The 27,196-nt window shown below is 45.2% G+C and overlaps 1 protein-coding gene across 9 annotated transcripts in view; it reads left to right on the top strand.

Moving 5' to 3' along the window:
• GDPD5 (glycerophosphodiester phosphodiesterase domain containing 5) overlaps positions 1-27,196 on the top strand; it is a 163,127-nt gene that overhangs the window by 49,246 nt on the left and 86,685 nt on the right. For 8 of the 9 annotated variants that reach the window (XM_084494788.1, XM_084494783.1, XM_084494786.1 and 5 more), the window contains exon 2: positions 9,414-9,588. In XM_084494788.1, coding sequence (XP_084350914.1) covers positions 9,472-9,588 — 117 coding nt within the window. In that variant the 5' untranslated portion in view covers positions 9,414-9,471. Of the gene's footprint in view, positions 1-8,756; positions 8,880-9,413; positions 9,589-27,196 lie in introns of those variants that run through there. The other variant, XM_084494790.1, reaches the window with a different exon arrangement.

A 27,196-nucleotide genomic window follows, 5' to 3' on the forward strand; every position in this document is an offset into this window, starting at 1 on the left:
TTTCCTTTCCTCCTTGGCTGTCTCCACTGATGTGGTTTCATCTCCCAGACTCTGCTGGCATCACAGTGCACACTAGTAGATGTTTGTAGGCAAAAAGAGGTTGAACGTGGGATGCACCGGACAAGATGCAGCCTCCCTCCCCATCCAGCTTCCCCCAGACCTGCTTGGCACTTTGTGGCCTGACTTCTTCTGTGACTCAGCTACCGCTTCTTCCACCCCTTCTGCCAAGATCAACAGCCGCTCCTGGTGCTGTCTGGGTCCTTCCCTTTTTCCACCCCAGTTTACTGTTGAGCTGTTTTTTGGGTTTTATTAACTGTTGGTCTGCTGTGCTCTTGTGGTGCTAGTCTGGACATTTCTGGCTTGCTGTCCCAAGGTGGCTCCACCAGGCATGGTGCCGAGGCACTGCTCCACGGTGATGGGATTTGGTGGCTTTTTGTGTGACCCACACATCTTCCTCTCTCGCAGAGACAATGATCTGAGACAGACATGTACTAGAGAACCTGTGCCTTCTGAAAATTGTGTCCCCAACTTATCTGTGGTTGGGAAAGGATGTAACCCAGAGGTTCTTCCGCTTTGAGCTCTCCACTGTTTACCAGCAATGGCGTAAAAAGTTGGCTGGTGTAACGTGGAAACTCCTGCTGGCGTCCTGGAGGCTGCCCTCTCTCTTTCCAAATGCTGGCTCCCTTAAATACTATTTAAATGCAGGATAACTCTATAAAAGTGACTGGGATCCTAGAATGGTTTGGGTTGGAAGAGACCTTAAAGATCATCTGGTTCCATGTGCAGGGATGCCTCCCATGACATCAGGCTGCCCAGGGCTTCATCCAACCTGGTCTTGAACACCTTCAGGGATGGATCTCCTTCTGGCTGATCTGGTTCAGGGTCTCACAGCCCAGGAGACTGGGGATGCCCTCATCACTTTCAACCCATCATCATGTTCTGGTGCACTGCTGAAATCTGTTGGCTTCCTGGCATTTTTTTTTTTTTTGGCTTGGAAATTAGCGTGTGCCTACCAAATGCTGGCTCAGAAGGATGGGGCTATCCTCTCTCCCAGTGTAAAGATTGCACAGTGGTTTGGCTGCTGTGGCTTTCCATGTGAAACTGTTTGTATTTCTAATTGGGTAAGTGACCCTGGTGCAGCACTTAGAGCCTTAGCTCTTAGCCAGAAAGCACTATATAAAAGAAATGTGCTTATAGAGCTAATTAACTCCTTGGAATGGGAATTCAGGTACTGCTGATATTTCCTTTATTAATCTTCCTACCCTTTTTTAAAAGTCTCTTTCAGCCTTGCTTAAAAATGAGCTTAACATTTATGTTCCAGCAGTGGAATAATGTTTTTGTGCCTGCCAAACGGCATCCTGCCTTGTTCAGCAGTTGCCAGCCTTTCCATTGAAGCACAGGAGGCACGTCTGTGAGCGGCCCAACTTGGGCTTTCCCTATGACATACACTCAGAAGTGGAAGTAGACCTCTACCATACCAGCTATGGCACTTTATGCATTTTCTTAACTTTTTTGGGTACTTCCAACTCGCCCCAGCCACCTGTATTTTCAGTGGCCTATATAGTTTCTCTGCCAGGGCGAATCAGGTTTTACATCTCTTGGGCTGCTTAAAACTTCTTTGCTACTTCTAAAAGAAAAGAAAAAATAGATGTGAGCAATTGATGAGGCATTGGCTGTTGTTGTTGCCCATCTCTCCACCAGCCCCCAAAATAACAAACTTTTCACACTCGTTGCCAGACACACTTTGGCACAAGAAAGGACCAGCAAGTCCCTTGTTTATCACCTGCTATTTCATAGACTGGAGTGCCTTTGTTGCTTCCAACTATTAAATATCTCTTGTGCAGAAATCCTTTTGGTCTACTTTGACCAGACAGCAACACGAGTAAACGTGTGGGGTGTCCTCCCTGCTTTGTTGGTCTGACTTCTGGTGGCCTTTGGACTTCTGCATGTGGACCAGAACCCATTTCAGCTGGTTGTTCTGGTTTCCAGTAAATAGTCACTTAAAAATCAGATGGGAACAGCCCATGGAGATCCTTGTAGGCATCTGTCAACTCTAATCTGTCTCCAGCTGGGTCTCCACATTTTTCCAAGAAGAAACCAAGTTTATTGAAGGTGGTTGGTCTGTGCTTTGTCCATTCCATGTGGACCAAGACAAAGGAGTAGGCTTTTGGTTTTAGATGTCATAGCAGGTGCCTGGGATTATTGCGGAGCCATAATCTGGCAGGATTAGGGCAGGACTCTATGAAACTGGTGCAGTTTGCTCCTGAACTTTGGAAGAAGGGAGACAACTGAGTCTACTCGATGGATTTGACTGTAGCAAGTGTTGGGCTTTCAGAGCTGCACTGGTGTCTTGACCTGCAAGGTTTTGTTGTGAAGGCTCAAGCTCATGCAGAAAGCAGAGATGCTGTTTGGTTATTGCTCTGTAAGAAGTGTGTACAGGTTTTTCCGGTGTCCTGTTCCGCTTCTTCAAGCCCTTTAAAATGCTGGGCACCCGACATGCCTTTAGTTTGTGGAAAATGTTTGAGAAGCTAGATTGCAGAGGGCGTTAGCATGTGCCGCGCTTATTTATTTAGTGAGATTAAAGTAAAAGTTCTTCTTTTGTAATTCCTTTGAAGTGTTTATCTTTTGAAGTCTGAATTCTCATTAACTGGAAGTGTACAACCCCCGAACTACAAGCTGCCCTAGTTTCAAAGTGTTAATTTTTAAAAAAAAAATTAAGAACAATAAACAAGAGGTCAGACCCATAGGGGCTACACGTCAGACAGCTCCTGCCTATTTGGGTCATCACTCAATGCTTTGTGAATCAAAGTGGCTCTGCAGGGTGTCTGCCTGGGCTAGGATGTAGTCGTAGGGTTTTTGGCATCACCAGGCATCAGGGAAACAGTGCTCTTTCTCTTCGTAAGAGTTCTCTGATAAATCAACCCCTGTAGGCCTCTTCTTAACTTTAGTTTTCCCCTCCATATTTTTTGTCACTGGAACAGTTATTTGTTGCACATACGCAGCAATGAATGGATTCAGATTATCGTTTTTTTTAATTGTTTATTTGCTAGGGAAAAATCTTGGTGGCGACAGGCACTTTAACACATCTGATGCTTTTCCTTGTGCTGGGACTCTTCTGTGTTGCCTGGATAAAATTGGGTGCTTGTCACTGGGGGGAAAAAAAGGTAGGAGACCTCTAACCTGACCTGATTTCCAGAGCAGGGAATAACAAGATACTGGAAAGAAAAACCCCACTGGCTCATCAAGAAGGCTTCAGGAATTGAGGGGTCACCACTTCTGCTCCTTGGGCACCCTCCACCACCATCAAGGGCACAAGGAACTATGTCACAAGAGGCAGCATCTCAGTGATTGAAGCTGCTCATGGCTTTGAGGTTCTCTTCTCTTGCTGTTCCTGCCTCGAAATTAAATCTTGGTCTTGTGAGCAGAGATGTTCTGGGCATGAGCCAAGAAAATGTGGAAAGTACTGCTCAGCGTGTGCATATAGATCTCCTCTTGTAGCAAACATCCCTTCTATAGGAGCTGTTCTATTATTAAACAGATGGGGATATTGTCCCTCTTCCATTCCTGTCTTCCAAGCTGGGGAAAATGAAATTGCATTACTTTGTTTTGGATGAGCTCAGCATGTTAAAGAAGAAAGATTGCTATGAAAACCGTGAAAGTCACAAGGATTTAGATCAGTTCCTTTAAAAGCTTTAAACCACTTCAGTCCTGGCCAGGCAAAAAGGATTTCTTTTGCGTGTAGAACTGGAGGGCTTGCTCTTGAAGAGATTAACTTCTTTTATTGAGAAAGTATTTTAAGAAAATCAGGATTTTCCAGTGTAATTAAGGAAACAATTGACCTGAAGGCTTCCAAGAATATCAATATGGATAATTGGTTATCAGTAATGTTCTCATGTGTTTGGAATAGGTAATTACTTGCTTAACAAGGTTTTAAGCATAACCAGCTTGATAGAAGCTTTAATAAGAGATGGAGATGTTGAAATTTGACAGAGATTCTTGATAAACAGTGATCCCATGAGTCACCAATGTGAGGAAAAACACTTTTAATGTGGAAAGCGGTAGGATATGCCAAAGCCCTTTTAAAATGGGTTGGTTAAGAAAATATCTCAGATACCACTGGAGCCTGTGTTTTCGGCATTTATTTCAACCGCAAGCGGGGAAAGTTTGCTCAGGCCTGAATTTTGGGAGATTGCACTTCATGTGCTTGGGGCCTGCTCTGGTTTTGCTCATCCCCCTGCTGTGCTGGCCTTGGGCATCGTTGGGTGTGGTGGAAGCACACTGAGGCTGTGGTGACCATGGCATTTCTCTTCTGTCCCCATCACTCTCCCAACAAACCTGCCTCTCTGAAACTATGGGATCCTCCTCTTCAAACCTCACAGAGACTGTTTTCCACTTGCTACGTCCTTCCAGCCACGTCTTGATGGGTGGAGATGTTGTGGAAGACCACAATGCTCCTGCTCTCCCTGATTGTTTGGGTTTTCATACTCTAGCTTCTCCCTAGACTTCAGGATTCACGAATTTCCATCAGAACATCCTCAGCTCTGTTTTCTTTCTGTGCCGAGGCAGTTTCAGCATCCTTGGCAGGCTTGAGCAAGAAGTCACATACTGCACTGTACCAGCCCAGGGGATCTGGGAGAAGGCTGGAGGTAGGAGGTCAAGGTAAGGCAGGCAGCAGCACCTTGCTCTCGACTCTTTCCCCAAATCATCCTGGCCAAACCATGTAGGCATTCAGAATAGTAATGCCGATAATGCTGCTGGATGTGCAGTAAGCTGCTGGTCTCTGGGCTATTAAAAGATTTGTCCCAAGGTGCTGGATGAGATCAGCCTGACCTGGGTGAAACTGGATTGATTAAATAAAAAAAGTGGAGAGGGATTACAGGGGAGGGCTTGGGCTGTACCAAGCCTTGCGAGAGGGCTAGGTGCTACTAAACCTGATACTCCAAGGCTTCATTCACATTATTTACTCAGTGCACTGAAGGATTTGTGCTGCTGCTCTTCCCTTTGCTAAAATGATTACATTGAGATGGTTTAATGATGATTAATGATCAGTCCTGTTTGCTCTGTTCTCTCCCAACTCCAGGCTTTTAAGGCTACAGCGATGGAGGAGTTAACTCATACAGGAAAAAAAAAATCCAAATTTTTAGGCCAAATCTCCCCAGAGAGCTTCCCTTTTAAATTTGCAACTTGGATTCTCTTGCCGGTTTTTTTTGTTCCAAAGCTGTTTGGAAAGGAATAATGTGTCGCGGGCTGTAACGGATACCCACAGCCCAGGACCTCAGGAATGCAGTGTGTGCTAATTAGGCATCCCGGAGCCTTCAGAAAATGCTCCTACTGTATTTTCAGATGGATTCTTCCCTGCTCCCCCTTTTGGGACAAGCCGGCTTCCAAACTTGGTTATTCAGACCTAAGATGTTTGTAGCTATTGGCAGCTGATGCATCTTTAAAATCAAGGAGGATGAGCTATGTGCGTTTGCTTTATTTTATTTTTTTTTTTCTCCTTCTGGTGTGTGTTGCTGGATTTGAATAATTAATGTATGTTGTCTTGCTTCCTGTTTTCATTTCTGTACGTAACGCTAACCAGCAGAGGTTTGAATCATTCATAGCCTGCTTTCTCCACCTCAAAGCTGTAGATGTCATGGGAACACTGATTGTAAGGTGCGGACTTTCTGTTTTTCTCCCTTAAATCCGTTTCTGGAGGCAGAAGTAAGTATGCAGTCCATGATCTCAGCCGAGCAAGGAGCTCTGGTATCAGTTTGGCAACTTTATCCGTGGTTTGTCCTGAGCACCAGCATCGTGCTTGTTGTGCTTCAGTCTGTTCCCATACCTCCTGGTCTGTGTAGGTGTGGTGGGGAGGATGGGTGCTGTGTTGTTTATTTTCCTTTCTGCGTGGGACTTCTGTGCATCTCCTAATGACGTTGATGGAGAAGAGGGGATGATTTTAGGCCTGTAGGCTGTGCCTTGTGTAGTTCAAGGCAAAGGTGCTCAAGTTGCTATGTTCAGGAATGTCTTTTTCTAAACTTATGTTGGATTTCTTCTTTGGGCTTCTGACTTCTCTTATGGAAGGCAGTCTGAAATGGATGAAAGAGCTGCTGCACCCAAAATCTATGGGGTCCTATAGCGTGTGTCCCTGTAGTGGTTCAGCAAGAGGATGAGGGCAACAGCTTCACTTGGTGGGGCACGGAGCCTTCTCAGCTATATTTTGCCTTGCAAGTTTTATAAAACCTTCCAGAGGTGCCTTCTGGTGATGGTATTGATCAACAGATGTGCTTTTTTTGGCTGCCCTTTTACACCGAAAGCACTCAAACCCTCCAAAACTGTGTCAGGAGTCTGGGGGATGTTGGCTTAGATGCTGCTGTGGGAGGCTGGTGGATGCTTGTCAGAACTGGACATTAAACTTGAACAGTTTGCATCTCCTCTGGCTGCTGGTGAGGGTTTTTCTTTAGGAAGAAGAGTCAATTGCTGGTCCGTCTTCACCCGTGAAGTGCACTTGTACCTTATTAAAGCGATGCAATGCTATTTGAAAAGGCTCTGATACCTCTAGCTGTGGATGTGCAGCTTACCATGGTGAAAGCTCATGCCTTTAACTGTTGGCTTTGCTGGATAAGCCATCATGAGGAGGTGTGTGTGGGTCTTGAACTGCTTGATTCAGGGATCCTTGTGGTAGCCCTGAGATGAAAGTTCTTTGTGTACCTGAAAATGTTAGACTGAAGCTTTATTCAAGCTTCCCATGCTTCCCCCTCCCCTGTGTTTATGAGAGTCTGGGGTCCAAGTTGCATTCCCAGATAGACTTCTATTTAGTTATTATTTTGGGAGAGGATGAACATGCAATCTGTGTCTCAGACCTGTCCTAGAAGACTTCTGGAAGTTTACGAGTAGTCCCTTGCCTTGGTTTACTCTTTGACTATCTATAGCCCACCCCTGTCAAACAGCAGCACTGACTGTCATCTTCTCTTGCTTTCTATCCTTTTTTTCCCTTGTTGCCATCCATTTAGATTGTGATCTCTTTTGGTACGTAAGGACATATGGATGGATGTAGCTCTTGTCTCTGGAAACCCCAGGTACATCATCGTGCTGTAATGATGCTAAGTCTGTAAAACTTTGAATTATAAAGCAAATGAAGCTTCATGTAGCTTCATTCATAAATGCTGTAGCTGTAACTTCCCTAAAGGACCGGTGGATCCAAGACTTGCACAGAATATGGGTTTTATTACTGCTGTAGGCACTTTCTGTTCACAGCTTCTTGGCATTTTGGATGAATTGGGTTTTTTTTTTTTTTTTTTGAAAAGTCAGCCTTGCCAGCTTTGGCACTCTGCTGTATGGCACCACTTCTCCAGGTGTCTGGGCTGGACAAGAGCTAGTGGCTGCCGAGAAGAGTGGGGTGATGAAATGCTCAAGCGTAGCACTCCTGGTTGAGTTTGCAATGTGATTCCTGTAAGCCAGCAAATAAAACACCTGGTCAAAGCTCTTGACGACGGAGAGGGTCTGTTTGTCCTCATCACTAAATAAAGAAGAGGTGGAAATGGGGAGAGATGCTGTCCTTTTGAAGTCAGTTCATGAAGGCTTTCTCATAACAACCGTGGTCTTCAGGACGCTGATATGTGGCTTGGTGGTGGGGTTGTTAGACTGAGCATGATTTTTAAATCCTGCTTGTGTCCTGCATCTTGACATCACTTGCTGTTCAGGATCTTCAGGGCAGACATCGTGGCTTTGTCCAAGTCCCTTAAATAGCATCAAGCTTCTCATGTCCTATTCCAGCTGACAGTTGTTTCTGCCTGCGGTGTGCTGCTGGCACGTGGGGAAGGCAGCCTGGGAAGGTCTGGTTAGGGACAAACCAAAGCAGACAGCAGCTGAGGGAAGGGAAGAGGCAACTTGTGCAGTAACTAATGCTGGGTTTTATAAACAGCATGAGAAAAGATAAAGTGCAGGTGGGGAGGTGACCTCGGGCACGAGGCCATGGGGTTGTGGGGGCACAGAGCTTGGGGCAGATGAGTTGGGAGAGAGCAGAGGCGATGTGATCAGCAAATAGCTCTGGTTTCAGACTGGATGTGCTTGTGCCTCCATCCTGTGTCCATCCTGAGGGGATGAACTCAGGGGATGTGGCTAAAATGAAAAATAGGGGGTCAGCCTAGTTCTTTGAGGCTTCCCTCCATAGGACATGGCAATGAAGGGTTTTCAGATGGCTAAGATACTTTTTTCAAGCCATGTCAGGCTTTGCTGTCAGTGAGGATGTTGCTGCTCAAAGCTGTAGCAGCTTTTTGCAAGACCTGAGCACTGGGCATCCTACGTACATAGCCATGAAGTGGTTACCCTATAGAAAGTGCAATTTGCTTACTGCCCACATACTGTGTGCACTCTGGAAAGGTAGCAGAACACTTTGCAAGCTCAATGGCCCTTGAGCATCACTCAAACAGCACTGATTATCCAGGAGACAGCAGCGTGTGGGCTGTGGGTGTGTGCTTGTGCACGAGGAAACTGGAAAACCCCTGGTGGGAGCGAGCACAGCCGAAAGGGCGATGTGACGCCACGAGACTGGCGAGCGTTTGCTCTGAGGTTCCCATCCCCGAACGTTTACTCTATGAATTAGTAAGAATGTACGGTGACTCGGTCTGTTCTTGATATGAATCTCACCGGAGATAAAAGCAAAGCTACTAAGTATGTAATAATGAAAAAAAAAAAAAAAGAAAAGCCCTGTGACGCACGGAGCCTGTAATCGATAGAGCAGAGTACTTTCCCTTCAAGCAGTGGTGTTCCCACGCATGGCAAACTGAGCCTCAGAGTCCGGCTGGTCCTTTGGGAGTGGATGCTGCTTGGTAGAGAGGGAACCGTGCTGGGGGAAGGCTGCACCGAGCTCTGCATCCTGGTGAATGTTTGCTGTAAAGGTAGGGGGGTAATATCTGCCTCTTTGCAGCCTGCACGGAAGTGTTAGCTCCTTGCCTGGGACTGTTTTGCAGCCTCCGTAGGATGCTCACCGTAAACTGATTTAGCTTGGCAGGGTTTCAGCTTTGCAGAGGTCTCTGAATCAATTTTAAGGCTGTGCTTGCAGAGGGTACGGTTCTTTACATTTCAATCATTTCTATGAATCTAATCATTGGGCAGCAAGCAGTCTATCTCTTGCTCTTGTCCTTGTGTGGCTTCTCTCACCGGTAGCTCCCATGAATGCATTCCTCTTCAGTGGTGTGGGAGAAACAGCGCGAGGAAATAAAACTTGCAGACTAATTAAACTCCTCAGTCTTGTTGAGTAACAAGCTGGAGACATTAGCAGGGCTGGGAATAGATCTGATTATCATTTCTTCTCTCTCAATAGCCAGAGGACATGGTTAATTATTAAATTGCTTGTTAAAGTATTAAAACATCACTTGGCACCTCTAACTTCCTTCCCACCTCTATCTTTTTTTTTTTTCCTCTTGCTGAAGGGCGCTCCCAGGACCTGATGGATTTCTGATACCCCATTCCTGAGGGGCTGGAAGGAGCATGGTTAAACACCAGCCGCTGCAGTACTACGAGCCGCAGCTATGCTTGTCCTGTCTGACGGGGATCTATGGCTGCCGCTGGAAACGGTACCAGCGCTCGCACGATGACACCACCAAGGTGGGTAGCGAACCGTGAAAACCCAGCCCAAGAGCTTTGAATGCGAGGGAGATGCTGGTTGAAAATGCTGGGTGCTTATTTTGTATGTGTTTTTTTTTTTTTTTTTTTTTTTTTATAAATTGCATCTGGGAGAAGTCCTCGGCCTGTGGGTGATATAAGAGACGGGCATGGGTTGTTGGTCTTGGTGCTCAGTGGGGTTGAGTGGTATGGGTCTGGTTAAATCTGTCCTTATTTTCCCTTTTGGTGCTGGGGAGAGTTTTGTTTTCTCCTTACTCCTCTGTCATTTGTGTGTTTGCTCCATCTTTGGCCAAATATGTGGAACCTGCATTGCTTTGTACACGTGGAAATACCTTTGTAGGTAGGTGAAGGCAGCGGGAGGTGAGAACCAGCTGGGGATGAACAGAGGAGCTGTTAGAAGTGACTGTTCCCTCCCCTGCACAAATGCAGCTTATATTCCGTCTGGCAGAGGAAATCCAGGCAGCTGGGGCCAGACTCATGTGCCCCTGGTCATTTGGGGCTGGGAGATGGGTCCCTAGGACCCGCTGTGTTTGCAGTGAGGAGGATGAAAAAACTGCTGTCAAAGCTTCAAAGCTGTCGTGTGTACAACAACTATTACCCAAAAGATGAAATTACTGCTCTTCCGTGCTCGTGTTGTCTTTTGTGTGTGTGTGTTTATTACTTAAAGAAGAAGGAGAAAAAAAATCACAAAGCAAAACTTAAATCTCACTTGCTCTGGCAGTGCTCCCAGGAGACACTTTCATTGCTTTCTGAGGGCTCAGTTTTGCTCTGGTGACAGCTTGCTGTTTCACTTTTAAGTCTATAACCAGGAATCTTTCAAGCTATGGAGTGCCTCTCTGGAAAAGAGACTGTTAAGGAGAAAACACTTCTGGGCAGCGGATCCCATGCCAGAGTCCTCCGGATTCTGAATCGCATCAATTGTTGGTGGCGCAGCTTGGCTGGGAGCTCCCATGTGAATTGAGAAGTCATGGCTTGTGTTTGTGCAGTGTAAAACAAATTTCCTTTTGCAGAGTAGAAGTGTTTGTGCTGTTTTCCCTCCTCTCTGTCTGGCCAGCTTATTCTCAGTGACTGTTTTTTCTGAGCCAGCAGCAAGTTTCCTTTGAGCAAACACCCAGGCACATCCGCAGCGGAGGGTGTAGTTGGGTTTTGAAGACTTGGTCAGGAAAACAGTGGGATGTAATGTCTTGGCATGCATGCGTGTACTAATTTAAATACTCAAAATGCCTTATTCCTTACGTCTTATGAACCAGAACATATGTATCTGAGCTAAAAATCCATAGGAAAAACCGTCATTGGCATAACTTCTCATTGAAATCCGGCTCCAATTGCACTGATTTTTCTTTTACCTGAAAATATAAGTGGCAGCTTTCCAACGCTACTTGGAATTTCAGTTGTTTTTCTGGTGCCGGATAAGAATTTGTTGTGTTTAAAGGTACCTTGGCTGGTCTCTGAGCCTGTTTTAAACCTACATGGGGTCTCAACTTCCACTTCAAAGGCACAAATGGAGAAAGCTTATCTTTTGTGTGAGCAAGAGAAGGTCTAAAATTAGCTCCTGACTATGAAAAACCAAGGTGTGAAGAATCTGTCCCCATCTTGCTGTCAATAAACTGCCTCTCAGGTAGTCAGGTGCTGAGATAAACAGTTGTAGCACTATGGGGTGAGGGTAAAAAAAAAAAAAAAAGTGCAAATGAAAGCTGGTTGTCCTCTGGAGTGGTCTATTTGCATGTGTGTGAATACTGACATGGTATTTGGCTGTATCTGCGAGAGATTAGCTAGGAAAATATCATACCATAACTTAAGTGCCTATTTGCTTTGCACAAAGGCAGTGGCATATTGATGACAAGAGCTATGCTGTTACCTTGTATCCATCCCTATAGTAACTCAGTCACTGCAAACCCAGGGTAGAACCAACTGCAGTGTAATAAACCTTTGTAAGTGTAGTTTCTGTTATATATATTAATATATATATATATATTCCATGCTTTGGGAGGTCTTGCAAAAATCTAGAGCTACCTGAGAAGGGAAAAATAAGGTGTGTATATGTTACATCTATATGTTTTGAATATGTGCTTTGCTTTCTGATAATTAGAGAGCAATTTATCTTAGATGGCTGTGATGTACCCTGCATTGCTTTCTATTCAAAAGATCAAGTTTTCTAGAATGGAAAGCTTTCACTTAACAGTGGGCTATGACCCAGCCTTGCAAAGAGCATCCTTGAAATGTGATGATCACGAACGTCTGTTTTCTGAATAGTGCTGCTGCTCAGCAGCCAGAGTTTTAATGATTCTGCTCCTCTTCCTCCAATTTTATGCAGCTCAGGCTTCCCATGAAACGCAAATTTGCATGAAAATGAGGATTTTAATTGTAAGCTTGAATCCCAAGTTTGTTTTGGGAGACTGCGTGCTGGAATTGTGATTATCTCTTGCCTTCCTAGAATGGCTTCGGTTGGAAGGGGCCCTAAGGATCACCCAGGCTGCCCCCAGCCCCATCCAGCCTGGCCTTGGGTACTGCCAGGGCTGGGGCACCCCCAGCTCCTCTGGGCAGCCTGGGCCAGGGCCTCAGTGCCCTCAGAAGGAAGAACGTGCCTCAGCTTTCCTGATCCCACCCCTATACTCTTCATTTCTCCTTTTGAGAGTGCAGGAGGGGGGCTGAAAGCAACCTGCACACTTGGTCTCCTTTTTAAATTGAGTTTAAACAGCTGTAAAATCTCTTCTTCTGTTGCGTGGCTTCAGATTTACTGGCAAGGTCTCCTTTCCTTTTTTTTTTTTTTTTTTTCTTTTTTAGTGAAAGGTATGTAAAAGAAAAATCATCTTCCTGAAGTTCAGACCATGATAATCTCTGTAGCTGCTGTGAAGGAGCGATTTCTGCTCTAACTACAGCTTGTTCAATGGTTATTCAACCAATGAAGTCTTTAGGAAATCAGTGCATCTTCTTAACAGTGCTCTACCTCCCTGAAGGCAGAAAATGTGGATAAATAAGCTTTGGCTTGTAGTGGCCAGGCGTGCTTTAAAAGGTCCAAAGTTCAGATGGCAACTTCCAAGGTAGCTCCTGGACAGCATGATCCTGTTGATAGATTGCCAGCAATTAAACACACAGAGCGGCACAGCTAATTGCTGTGTATAAACACAATGCTCCATGTGCAGCTTGTGTACTTCACCTGAAATGACCTGCTGCTGGGTATTACACCACCAGAACAGCTCTTGCTTCCAAGGAAGAGTCCAGAGCTGGCTGCAGCATCTTTTAAAATCCACCCAGAGCTCTTGCAGGATCGGTATCCACATGGGAGATATTGATGGGTTGTGTTGTATAAACATGAAGTTAGATTTATCAGCTGGTTTTGTTCTTTTTTAATTGATTCCAAAGCCATGTTGTTTGTACACAGCAAATACCACACCTGGGAAATCATCCTGGGCAGGACTGGGGGAAGAGACGTTCTGCAGAAGAAAATTGCACTGATAATTTTTAATCTATCCAGCAACGAGAAGTAGCTATGTTCTTTGGCTGGCTGTTTTTAGTGGTTACTAAATATTGAAGTCTTGAGAGTTTTGCAGTTCTATTTAATTTGCTGTCAAAGGGGATAAAATAATATAGCTATTTGCAAAGGACTTCTCTACTTGGTGACAGGTTTGATTGATAACCATGCTTCTCAGCCATCAACCCTTCTGAGATACAAGTGGAGGTGAACAAAATGTAATGGGGATCTCTTCTTGTGTCCCCCATTGCTACTGAAACTTTCCATCTTGTCCTATTTTGGTGCATATACCATCTTCTTGGCAGTTTTGGAGAGGAAAAAGAGGCAAGGCTAGGTGCCTGGTTTGATTGCCTACAGAAGGAAGGGCTATCTCCTGGGACTGAAACCCAAATTGGCAGCTTTGGATCCCAGATGACTGAAATTGCAGGATTTCTGTGCTTTCTGTTCTTCAGTATCATTTACAATCTATTTAAATGGAGGTCTCTTCATCTACTGTGTGAATAGTGCCCTTCATGGGACTTGTACCATCTTTTTTACCTCCCGTTACTCTTGTGAACACCCCTGGGATGTTGTGAGTGAAAAGAGCAGTGTTAGCGACGAAATCCCTTTCAGAAACTTGCAATCTGAATGCCCAAATCCTAGAGGTGTTAACCTGAGTGTCTAATAAACCCCGTTCTCATTAAGAACCTGGAAAGACGGTGAAACTGGAGCTAATGAGGTGCAAATCCAAGTGTAGGAGTGGATTACTTTGCAAGCCTTCGAGGCAGTCAGGACTGATGGTCAATGAAACATGGGTCCCTAAGGTTGGATTTTTAGGCATAACAGTAAGGTTTTTGTTGTCCTAAAAAAATTACTTGTTCAGAATTTATTACAAAACAACAAAACAAAACCCCTCATCTTTCAGTGTAGCACAGAAGCAAGTTATTTAAAGTGGCTTTTTGCAGTGTCTGCTGCAATGCTTTCCTTTCTGCCTCCATCCTCTTCTGACATCTTCAGTAATGTCAGTAACAGCGGAGACGTTTCCTCATCGCTGCTGCTTTGTAGGCATGCTGCTCCCATCAGTGAGGAGCTGTCAAGCCCTGAGCAATGCCTTGGCATGCATCAGCTCCTCTACACCCAGCAGCAGATGCTTCACGGTCCGTGGAGCTCAGGAGCTGTCAGGTTATGATATTAGAGGCTCTTTGGAAACACCTTGAGCCAGGAGTGTTGCTCTGTCCCCTGTCCCTCTCAACTAGCAGGCTTTTATACCTGTGCTGGGCAAAATACTGAGAAGTGTTAGGAACACCTGGGGCTGCTCTGATTAAGTGCAATAAAAATTTCACAGGGCTTCGAGTGCCTCAAGCTCCCTGACCTGAGGCTTCTGCAGAAGATGGGCATGTCCAAGTGGGAGGGAAGGGAGAATTTCCCAACGTGGATGGTTCTTGCACAGTAACCCTTCTGGTTTCATCCTCCACCCCGTGGTCCAGTGTTAATGGCTGGAATTGCTAATCTTTGGGTGGAATGCCAAAGCTTTCAGCCCTCCCACATTTATTGTGCAGGGTGAAGCATCACTAGCCCCTCTACACGCTTGCTTTTTTGTTCTGTAATAGCATAAACTGAAGCACAGAAATCAAAGCTAATCTGTGATGACTTGGTGGTGGCCAGAATGGATGAATTTTGAATCCCAGGAGTCACACTAACATGGACACTTCTGAAATCTCATCAGGTCCCGTGAATATGGTTAGGGGCTGCCTGGTGGTGCTGGGTTTTTCCTGTCGGTTTTGAGGGGAGAAGCTGAGCACAGGATCTGCAATGCCTTGGGAACTGCAGAAAGCTTGGTGGCTCAGGGTTGTTTGCTGTGACTATAACTTGGCTGCCTGTGGCTTCGTGCTCTGTGTAACAAGTGACCCACGGGCAAGGCTGATGTTTTTAGGGGTGATTGAGTAGCTCTTAGAGCAACGGTTTGAAAATTTCTAATACTTTGTCATTACTACTTTATTCAGAAACTTTGAAGCGATCCATGTGCAAGCTCCCTGTGATAAACAGCCAGACCAGCCCCCCTCGGATACACAAAGGTGCCTTGTGACTTTTCCAATGTTATGGGCCTCCAGGGTTTTATTCGGATTGTGGCATTTCCTCGTTATAGCTGCCAGATGTGCTCCTTCCAACTGTTTTTTCTTTATGCGTTGTACTAATTATCTGGGTGAATAATTACATTGCTGGAGCCCATTTTTCCTCCCTCTCTCCTGCTTGCTCTCGTGCCTTTTTGAGGGGGGTGTAGCAGATGATGCTGCTTCTGTCCTTCTTGAAGCCACTGCACACATTGTGTTGCCTTAAAATGTGATTTGGGAAGGTGAGCTCAGCATTACTGAGCATTGGTAGGTTGTTTATCCACTTAAGGTATACCAGAAAGTCTCAAAGTTGGCAAGGAATCTCCAGAAACATAGAATATCAACCTTAAAGAAGATTGTAGGGATGGACCTTTATCTTGCCCCAAGTTTTCATCCTGGATGGTAGTGAAAAGCAACCTTGAATTAACAGCTTAAAACAGAGCTCAATAGTTGGTGTGCACGTAGTATGTAGAGACTAGTAAATCCAAGGACTGGTGGCCATATGCTCTCTGTGCAGGAAAAGGAGGCTTTGGGAAGTTGAGGTGGGAGAGAGGAAGAAAGAAAAGCGAGGAAAAAGTATAGGGGTAAAGGGTTTAGAAAATCCCTCTTAAATATTCCCAGGCAAGCTGGGACAAAAGGGGATTTCTCATTTTTTCTGATATTCAAGAAATCTCCATGTTCTGTCTTTATTCCAGCAGCAGCTAGAGGAGATAACTCTTCTACTCTCCCCTCCAAACCTCTTGTCTATGGTTTCCAGAGAGGAGTAGGCTGCCTGTGCTTCCCAGGGAATCCATTACATATTATCACGGGGTTTAGCCAAGTCTTTGCTAGGAAGTACTCAAGACATGATGACTTCAAGCTTGCTGTGCTCAGCTTGGGGAGAAAAAAGGCCGAGAGCAGGTAGCATCGATGCCTTGGAGCTCTTGAGGATAAGCACAGCAGAAGGAGGAATTAAAGGCTCACGGTTGGCTGTGAGGACCCTGATTTCTGACCTGTTACTGGAGTGAGCTTCTGGAGAGAGGGGCTGGAGTTTGCTGTGGGTTTCCAGGGTCAGATGTTGGAAGGGACAGGAAGAAGCTGCAGCCCATCGTGTTGTGCTATGTGCTAGGAAAGCTGATTGGAGACTTGGAAGCTGTGTTTGGTGCCAAAACAGCAAGAAAAATGACTTTGGGTGCTCTGGTTTCATTTGAGATGTTTTCATCCTGATTGTTTCCTTCAAGATTTTTCTCTGAATTCCTCCTTGGATGTTTGACTGTGCTGGTGTTTCCATGACAATCATCCAGATTTTGGTACTTGGAGGAAAATCTCGATGCGTCTACATCCTCCTAACACAGTGTGTCCCAGCTGGGATACTACAGACCAGGCTTGCTGAACACACCTTTTCCTTAGCATTTTTTTTTCTTTTTAAAGTCTAGAAAATTCCAAAGTGCTCTGTATCACCTGTTGACCAGATATATACATGCCAAGGGCAGAATATATGTGAGCTGATGCATCCTTCTACCCCTTCTTACCAGCCAACAAATGATGGCAGAGGGCAGTCATTATATGGGCAGGCAACACTTTAGGAACAAACCTGGTGAGGAGCAGAGCTACCCCAGTCTCTGCTCATGAAACTGATGCTGCATTACAGGGGGTGACAACGCTGGTCTAATTAGTGCTAATAAATGCTGTAGGTAGCGTTAGGGCACGCATTGGATGCTGCCGAGCTATCAAAGCATCTTCCTCTATGGGTATGTGCTCTCCTGTTGTGGTCAAAGCAAAGAAATTGGGACTGCTGGGGTACTTGAGAGAGCAGTGGGGAAAAGCAGAAATGCCCAGAGCCAGATGCATCTCCCTGCATCCTTTTAACTTCAGCAGTGCTCATTTAGCAAGAAAAAGCAGAGAGCTGCTGTAACAGATTAGAAAGCAGACTGCCCCTTATGATTTAAATAAATGCTTTGTGCAAATGCCTTGGTTGGTGCGTGGTGTGCGAGGGAAAGGCAATGGGTTTGTTATGGCCCATGGGGCAGCTGAACATGCTCACCAGAAATCAGCGGTGTTGTTGGAGGAGGTGCACCACTGCTGTCCTCGATACGGTGTTTTGATGGCACGCATCTCCTAACCCTCTGGTTAAATACATGTAAGGTGTCTGAAATGTGCAGATACGGGGGGAAGAAGACAGACTTACAATGTCTCTCCCTAACTTCAAAGTATCTAGGGCTGCTCATGTAGCTGCAGTATGATATAAATTAGTTATCAAACCATTCCTAATAAATTGGGTGTTTGCTGTTACAATTTATTCCCTTTGAGTAAAATGGTAATAATTCAAGATGGCTTAAAAACATCACGCGTCTTCGAGCTGAGGCTTCTCGTGGCTTTTTTTTTTTCCTTTTGGAAAAAGATGAAGCTGTGAGAAGAATGCAGAGCTGCGATCCATCGACATAATGGATTGCTGTGCCGTGTCCGTGATACGTGCATTAATTCACTTCGGAGTGAAATACTCTTGTAATTCCCGCTTGGTAAGAGCTGTTAAATGACTTGAACAGATGATCTGAGCCACGCTAGCGTGATACACCTGTATGACTGGAGGGTTTGGAGCTGGAACTTTGCAGGGTCTTTGGTGTTAATCCCCCAATGGCCAAAGGTCACTGGTTAGCCCACAAAAATTGCTTGCTTTGCTGAAAACTGCAATTACAGGAAGGGTGAATTCACTCTTTTCAATGCAATTTCAGTTTGTTAATGTTCGTGACTGCAGACCTGAAGATACGGGAGCTTTTCATGAAAGATGCTCTTTGAAGCCTGTTTGCTTTGTGGTTGGCTCTAAGGCATCAGATGCTGGCTTCTGTGGTGGGACGTGACCAGTGATCCAGAGCTGGATCTCCACGACTGGATTTATTGGGTGATGTTGGAGTGATTGGGCTAAATTCAGGAAAAAATGCAGAAAAACCCAATTGTTGGACTAAGTATTTGATTTACTTAATTTTAACCAATGCTTGCAATCAAAAGCAATGCTACCTTGTTTAAGTGATGGGTAAATCCCTGACAACATCTTTTTAAATCTACCTTTTGAGCCCTTCATTGGAAAGGGAGGCTATGAGATGACACAAGGAAGAGGTTTGGGGAGGGATGAGGTTTGAGATGCTCACAGCTGCATGCAGACACATCACCCAGCCCACATCACAGGGTCCAGTGCCTCCAGCTCCTGCTGCAGGTTTTACTGGACTCCCTTTGTTGTTGTGGCTGCCTTGTAGTAATTGTGCTATCTGTTTTTATGGCATCACTCACCCATAAAATCTTCCTTTTGGGTCTGAGAGATGCCCAGGAGTCAGGGAGAGGTGCTAAACCTCTCCTAGGGCTGCAGGTGGTTCTCCTGGGAATGTTGAGATTGTTCAAATGTTTTCCTGTTCCGTGATGTACTTCAGAGGATGAATCCTAACAACATTAAGAGCTTCATCAGTAGTAGAAATTTCCTTCATGAATGAGCAGAATGTCTCTTAGTCTGGGCAGAAGTCCTACGGAAGACTGGCACAGAGCAGAGATGTCCTAGAGGCAAACTGTATCTCAGAAACTGGTCTTAACCTGGAGCTTGCTTATCACAGAGACCTACAATCTCAGCTTCTGGATGTCTGAGGCAGGGATGAACCTGCCACAGGGCAAGGCTGATGCCGAAACCATTGCCTGCTTAGACAAGTGAGTCTGCAGAAGACCATTGCTGGTCATGTCTAGATCTTACCATGGCTTTACAAGCCCGGAAAGCTGATGTGTTCATGATTGCTTGACCAAAAGTCCAGGCTTCTGGGCTGTGCTTCAAACAGCAGTCCATTAAATAGCTGAACTTCCAGCCTTAATGGATTTGGTTTGCCCCCTGAGCTGTTCTTCAATGCAAAGTCACCGCTGACTGCAGATCTTGTGGCCTCTCTGAATTCCTTCCTGCTTGCTCCGTGTGAAGGATGTTTCCTACTCCTGTAATGCTCGTTTGAAGGATGAGAAATCCCAAGCCCCAGGAAAGCCGCAGGGTTTGACTTGCTGCCTGGTGCAGCCTCACGCTGTCAGGGTGAGGATGTTTGACTAATGCTAAATCTCTGGCTTATTCCCCATGTAGGCAGAATGCCGGTGGGAGGGAGTCTGCAAAACCCATTGACTGCGCGCCTGGGTTCGGATTATGGGCTCAGACCGGGTGATTAACATGCCCTGTGATTTATAATGCTTTATAGGTGTCAAAGGTTTTTTACTGCAGAGCATCTGCAAAACGTGTTTCAGGCTGTAAACGGCCAGTGCTGAGCTGGAGCTGCATCTGGAGAAAGAGGAGAGGGAGGCAGGTGGAGATGCTTGGAAAAAGAGATGGGGAAGGGGGATCTTTGGGTCGTGGTCCCTTAGATCTGACCCTGTGCTTTGCTAATAAGAGCTGGTGGCTATAAAGTTTGGGTTTTGCCAGGGTATTTTCCCCAGGGACTTGGGGACAGTTATGTCCTTCCAGTCCAGAGGCAGTGGTGTGCAGCCACTCCTGCCAAATCTTCACTGATTTGAAAGATGCTGGGTTAGAGATAGGGTTTGGATGCTCAACCAGCATGGGGTTTAACCCATCACCACGTAGGGGAGAACGTCCCCCAGCTGCAGCAGCAAAAGCATCCCAAAGTGTGGTGGATTTCACCCAGCAGATTTTGTTATTGAGCTAATGCCTTAGCATTTCCACCAGGCTGTGGGAATTCAGCTCACTTGAGCTTTGTCATTGAAACTAAAGAGGCCAAAGGATGGCGTGTTGATTCCCTTAAATGCATGCACTGCTTTGCTTTGTCAATTTTTCTTTACATAAGCAAATACTTCACTTTCCCAGTACAGCACTTGTGGAGGGACTGGGGAATTCCAGCACTTGCAGGGAGGAAGGTGAAATATTTACCAAATGTTTTCTAAAAGGGGGAAAAAGGATGTCATTTTTCTGCTTGCTTTCCAAAACAAATAAATATATTTTCTTTCTTGGCAGTGTATTTTCTTTCTGCCAGTGCTAGAGGTTGGTATTTTAGATTGAACTGAAAAACATCGTTTTTCAAAACAAGCAATGGAAACCAGGGCAAGCTTTAGCAGTGGCAGTGGCTCTAACACAGGTTAATTCAATGTCATGCTATTTACTTGAATATTTTGTCCTTTCCCATAAATACAGCAAATGCTAGAAGTGAGGTGATATTAAAATCACGGAAGGTTGACCTGTTTTGGTGTGTGAAACCCTCTCTGATCCAGCAAAGGGTGGTGACAAAGCAGGGTCCTTCTCCAAAGGAGCCTTCACTTATCCTGATTCAGAGAGAACCAGGGTGTCCCTGCTGCCTATCAGATGAACTCCAGTGATTTATTTTTACTTTGGGGTTTGAATTCACTGGTCTACTGGTCCAAGTCTACTCTTGCAAAACCTTTCCCTGATTCCCAGGGGTGATGGTGCCAAAACACCTTTGGGAACTAAGGCTGCTGCGTTCCCCTGGGGATTGCTGGTGAGATGTCCTTTGCAAACAGCCTCCTGCTGGGGTCCTCTCTTCATTTTCAGCAGCAGATTAGATATTTATAAGAGCAATTTAAGCTTGGCACTGCTCTTGTTGGTGTTTTAAGTGGCTATGGATAGCAGCCTTCAGGGAAGGGAAACAAGAAAGTAAAGAGATTAAAGAGATCATTGAGTTGGAGGGGTTGAACTTCCCATGAAGCCATGGATGGAGCACAAATGGTCCAAGATGATGGTGTCCTGCCCCTACAGCTCTTCTTAGAGAGGTCTATCGGCATCCAAGGGAGATGGAGATGTGTGGCTTTGAGGGTACTTCACCAGCAGGAGGGCAGACACAGTGACGAAGGGCCTGATTCTTGCCGGCTGGGATGGGTGGGAGATGCTGTGCAGATGTTGGGGCACAAACTCATGTACAGGTTGTTGCTGTGGGAAGGGAATATGGTGGAGCACCTAGCCAAGATTGGGATGGGAAGGCTTTAAGCATAGTGATGGGCTCCCAGATGCTTGGGGGTGTGAAAAGGGAGAACTGGAGGGAGGAGATGAGGCTTGGGCTGGGAGAGATGCTCACGTGTCCTGCATCATTTGAGAGAAACCCATCTTGGATGCTTGCTGTGTGAAAACATTTTGGAAGCCCTGCACTGCTCAGTATAGAGCTGCTTGTGCTGAGGATTCAGATGTTTGCTGCAGACTTCACAGAGATGAACCTGCCTAGTATTTCTTTATTTCACCTAATTCCTCTGCCCCAAAAGTCACATGCTGTCCTTCAACCCCATCCTTTTGGTATTGGATTAATTCAGAATTGAGAATAAAAGACTTGAAAAGAGTAGGTTTTCAGTGACATAGGTAGTTGCTTTTGAAGGGTGAGAAATGTCTGTACAACTGGGAAAAAGGAGGATTATACCACTGCTCTCTTCTCTTTTGTCCTTTAAGCACTTGCTCTTTTGCAGAACATGGTGGGATTTTATATACAAAGGTTTTTTGGCTAAAAATGGCAAGGCAAAAAACCACATCCTTCTGCAGAACTGTAAAGGTGTGAGGGATGGAGCTGTGCAATAAGCTTTGCTCAGAAATCTTGGCAGTGAGGGCAGGTTTTGGAGCTACTGAGTTCCTACAGATGCTGAAAATGAGCATCTGGGAAGAGTGGAGCAATGAATTGCTCTCCCACTGGGGAGCCTGCAGCTAAGAAACCTTTTTTCTGACTTGCCACGTGGCCCATGAATGTGAGCTCAGATAGCATCTGGTGGATGTGTATCCAGCCACTCCAAATGCTATGCCCAAATAGTAATTGGATTTTCTTCCTCTTGTCCAGCATAAGGACTGGTGCGTCTCAGTGGTCTCTGGTTTAGACCAGAAGTTGTAATCTGGGTCTAGGAAACCTCCTGATGAAAGATCTTGTGGTTTCCTGGAAAACTTCCCCAACCTGGCACTTTTTTTTTTCTTTTTTGAAGGTCATGCTGAAAAATCCCGCTGTGCTGCTTTCTTCTAAGCTGACTTTTCTGAAAATTAAATTTCTTGGCAGTTGAGCCTGTAGCTCTCCTCCAAAGTTATGTATGTGGCTCTAAATGAAGAACATCTTGCTGTCTCTAAAGATGATGAGTGGTAATTGCGTCGTGCTACAGTCCAATGGCGGACAAACTTGTAGGTTCTGGTGCTATGAATGCTTTTCAATGGTGTTGATATTTTACAAATCAGCATTATCCCATATTGTGTTTGGCCTGATATTTTGGAGAGTGGGTCACCATATTTTAAGTTGAAAGTGATGTCCTCTGTGACCTTAAGTATTGAAGGGATAGTTTAAAGTCCATGTAACCATCTTCATTTGCATCTATCGATGATTTTGCTTGAACAGACTAACAATTCTTTGCACAAGTGGGTTACATGGATCTGTTTTTCCCTTCTCTACTGCTCTTTAGGATTCTCAGTCTCCAAAACCATTGGGTCTCTTTCTGGAAAGTGTGCCTAGAAACCACGTTTAACTATAGCTCAGTACCCCAGTAAGGGGGTGACATTCAGTGGCATTTCTTGTACAGAAGTCAAGCTGGATGATTTAATAGTCCCTTTGGTTTTCAAAATGTATGTGTTTTATTTTGTGATGTAAAAAGCTTCTAAATTGAGGGCAGAGGTTAGCTTGACAAATACATTGCAGCTGTTCATCCTAATTTGGAAGGAGAGGCTGCTAGAAGTTCTGGAACAGAAAGGCTTGGAAGCCAGAGTGCTTTTGCATAATATCTTCCTGCCTTTAATACAGATGTTCACATTCATGCCTCCTATTCTGGGAGTCTGGCCAAGCTTCTGTATAGAGTAACTGTACACAGTTCCTGGTTCTGTCCTTCACCCCAACATCATCCCAGAACAGGTACAGCCTGAGATTAATTTCCTTGCTGGAGTTTCCAATCCGTTTATTAATAAATCAAACAGCGCGCCGCTTCAGACACATGGCTGGCTTTTGCACTGGAGGGACGGATAGAGCATATTTCCCCACAGGGCAATCGCTCTTCATAGCTTGCAAACTAGTCCCATTAAATTAAAAAGCCACCACAAACTGAAAGTCTGAAGCTTTCTTGCAGCATGTGGGTTATTGCAGTGATGCTCGTTCAGGGGATTGATTCTGATGGTTGCGGCTGTGGCTTCCTTCATCTTTACCAGGAAAAGACTGTAGCAGTTCAGCAGTTTTTGTTCTTTTTTTTTTTTTCTTTCTTGTATTCCTCTCGATTGCAAGCATTTTTTATTTTTTATTATTTTTTGAGAAGCAAAGCTCTGCATCAGAGAAGTCTCTATTCCCCAGGTAGCTTTACTACTCAAGCAAAGAGTTTTGGCATCCATAAATGTGGTTGACAGCACTAGCAAAGGCCAGCTGAAGCTAGGAAGCTCACAGCAAAGATTTGGAAGCACAAATGGGTTAGGAATTATAGTTTTGGAAATTGTTCTTATGAGCTTTTCTTAATAGAAGATGAATTTTCTTAATAGATGTTAAGCAAACATCCAGAGTGGCTGCCAGACCAGGTGTCCTGCGGTGCACACAGGTTTCCAATGCTTTCAGGAGTCATTGAGGTGGGGGCAAAAATGAAGCCATGCCCCATGACCACATGCATATGGGTGGTTTGGCTTCTGATAGATAGCTCTATGGCACGCTGCGGTTAGGGGAGAAAAACTTGAAGAAATGTGGTGATGTGGCTTTCCTGGCATCTGTCTAGGCTCATTGCAAGGCGGTTTGTAGTCTGCCAGGAAGTCTTTTTGCAGATGACGTGGCTGCCTGTCATCTCTATGGGGATCCAGAGGGCCTCAACACCGAGGTGATCAACTTGGATGCCAAAAATGCTTGTGTTTTTATGGGCTGGAGACCTCTGTGTTAACTTGTTGGCTTATTTTAAAAAGAAAACGATTAGTAAAGCTTAAAAATGTAGATAACTGTTCTTCACTGTTGGCCATGAAGTTGACCTACACTTGCCTGCCTCTTTGTCTTGTGAGTTCCTCTTGAAAGCTTAGGAGCCTTGAATTTAGAGTTGTTTAAATGCAGATTCAACCTTTTTCTCCTGGTTGTTTCTAGGGGTTGTTTCTAGGAGATCTGCTGCTGGGCTCCCAGGTGTGATTTCAAGGGTGGGTAGAAGAGACAGTAGGAGATGTGCAAGGAGAAACTCTGCTTGTCTAGGGCTGGAGGTTTTAATAAGCTTTTTAGTGGCTGATACTTGTAGCTCATCTCAAGCTTGAAAATTTTTTTATCCCTTCGTGTCACCTCTACAAAGAGCTGTTAACAGGGAAGAGCTGATGAACTGGCCTGAACCCATAATTTGTCATGTTCTCCTTGACACACGGTTCTGAGCCTTTGTTTGGCGGTGTGCTTCTTTGCACATGACATCAGCCAGCACTTGAGAATCAATTGACTTCAATACAGTCAAAAGAGGCCCTTTTACTGGGACAATTATAAGTGAGGGGGAAGAGAAAAGGAGAAAATAAAATTAAAAAAGACTCCCAAGATGCACCTTAAGGTCTTATTTGAAGTCTTTGCAACTTGGAGCATTCTGACTATTTAAAAATTGAGTCACCTGTGTTTAACTTCCTCGTGTGGTTTCCTGAAGCAAGCTTCCCAGAAGTCACAAAACTTGCTTATCTCAACCGGAGGAAATCACTGGGAGGCTTAGCAAAGGAACATGATGAGAAGCTGGGGCACTCCTCTCTACTAGAAGCAAGCAACCCCTCTCCTGATCAAGATGTTTGGGGTGATGCTTATTTTTTTGGTGTCGTGCAGGGCTCCAGCGCCATCATCCCCATCACCATGTTGAACACCACCAGTTAATGGTGGAGGAAGAGCACGCGTTGGCTTTTCCGCTCTCCCAGACTGCTGGTTTCACCGCAAAGCTATTCTTTCATTCTTGCTAGCTGCTGTCTCTTGTCTTTTTTTTTTTTTTTTTTTTTTTTTTGACTCAACTATGCTGGCCTCTCTGGAAAAACAAACCACCTCCTGGTTCCTCTAATTCAGAACACGCTGCTATGCCTTGCTTTAGGGTTTGCTTAACAAGCCGACTTTGTAACCACCTAAACCGCTGCAGAGCTTGAGCAAACCGCGCTGCTGGGAGCTGCACTGTGTTGTCGTGGTGTTTTCCTTGCCAGGAAGGCCGAGAGCTCGAAGCTGAGCTGGGTGTGGTGGTGCAGCTTTTAGCTGAGTGATATCTGAAAAGGATATCTCATTTCATTGCTGTTCTTGAGGTCGACGTGAATTAGTGTGTGTGTGTTTGCAAGGGTTATTAGCAATGCGCTCGAGTCTGAACGAGTGATTTTATTGCATTTGTCTGCTGCCATCAGGGTTTGCTGCTCCTTCAGCAAGAAGGGAGTGATAAATGGGGCAATGCAAAATGAAACCTGCCTTGATGCTGTTGTGTTATGCTTTGGCGTGTTTTATCTGTGCTTGGTAAATGTGGCACTGCTGTGTGATGAGCAGACTCCAGCACTTATATTATAGCCATGCTGGTTGACTTTTTTTCCTCTATGTTCAGTCCTTGAGAGGTTAAAAAAAAAAAAAAAAAAAATTCTGCAAGGAAAACTTCTGTCCTTTCTCCTGATGGATGCTGGCTTTGGATACTCAGCTGCTGCTGAAGCTTGTGACTTCATTTGGTTCCCCTCTGGCAGTGCACTGAACCCGTTTAAATCTCTTACAGGCAAAAATAAGTAAATCCCTTCCATATGTCAAGTATTAGAAAAATACATGATTTCTTTGACTTGCACAAAGCGTCCCGTTGTCTGGCAGATAGAGAAACAAGTGCACCCTTGTTTCTGGGAAGCAGAGCTGTAACCTCACGCTGGTAAATCTGACATGTCACTGTCCACTGTTTCAGACGGTCTCTGTTCACGTTAACTTGGCATGTGGAGGCTGGGCAGGGCTCTGATCTTATCGATTTTTTTCCCCTTAAAAGAGAGAGACTTCAGTTTTCTCTGCTCTAAATCTCTTATTATAGTCTTTCAGGTCACTGGATTGCCCCCAAAGATGGGGGAGAAAGCGTTTTGTGTGTTAGCTTGCTCAATGGCTTTTGTTAGCAGATATGTCTTTGCCCTCTGGATCCCCCATCACATGGGATTAATGAGTCCGTGTATTGATGGGGCAGTGTCTCCTCAAGCAAAGTGCTAGCTTGTAGATCTTGCCAACTGGGTCAGACCAAAGGTCATTTTACACAGCATCCTGTCTCTGCGAGGGTCCAATGATTGATGCTGGAGAGAGGCAGGAGATCATCCTGGTTGTGCTCCCTTCTCTCTCTTGGCTTTTGTCAAGCACTTTTTGGATGCAAAACCATAAAACATCGCTCCATTAAAAATAATATAGTGTTGATCCATAAAGCTGCTTGTGCTCATCTGGAGTCACCTTGTGCCACCAGCTTGCTCCAGAAATATCGTAAATAGAAAATGCCTTGTGGCCTGAAAAATAATCATTGAGGAATTCCTGGGAATTCAGGAGCTGGCTTGTATCTGAATTGGGGTCTTCTTTGGAAGATCTCTTCTTGCTTGTAGCGCTTACTGTAGCGGACGCTGCCCAGTGATGAATACACGGAATGAGACATGAACCTTGGGGTCTCTGGGCATCTCCTCTTCCCAGTGTGCTGGCTGGTCAATTTGGCCAAGAGGAAGATGAAAAGGAGATAAACTGGGCCTTGGGTGGGAAGGAGAGGAATAAATGGAGGTAGAAATGTGCAGAGAGCCTCAGCAAGAGCGTTAGGAGGTGCTGGCCAAGGGGCTGCAGCCTGTGCACTTGGTAAGCCCTTTTTCTAGTGTTTTCACCCCAGTAGAGGAGGTCTACATGCCAGGGACCCCTTGATCTCCTGCATGGATGATGGTCTACTATTAAGTTCCCTGTAATGATGGAAGCAGACCAGTGCAGTTGGTGGGAGGATGTCCGTTTTTTAGGGGGATATAAGGGTGCAGAGGTGATAGGGAACAAGACATTGGATTGAGCTTTTGGTCTGACCTAGGATGAGCTGGGGAAAAGTGCTCTACTACCAGGAAGATTATCCTTGTTCTCTTGTTCATCTCACTTTAAAAATAAATATAGAGAGGCTGCAACTTGCCTGGCACCCTTGT

Source organism: Aythya ferina (genome assembly GCF_964211825.1).
Source record: "Aythya ferina genome assembly, chromosome: 1".
Classification (NCBI taxonomy): Eukaryota; Metazoa; Chordata; class Aves; order Anseriformes; family Anatidae; genus Aythya; species Aythya ferina.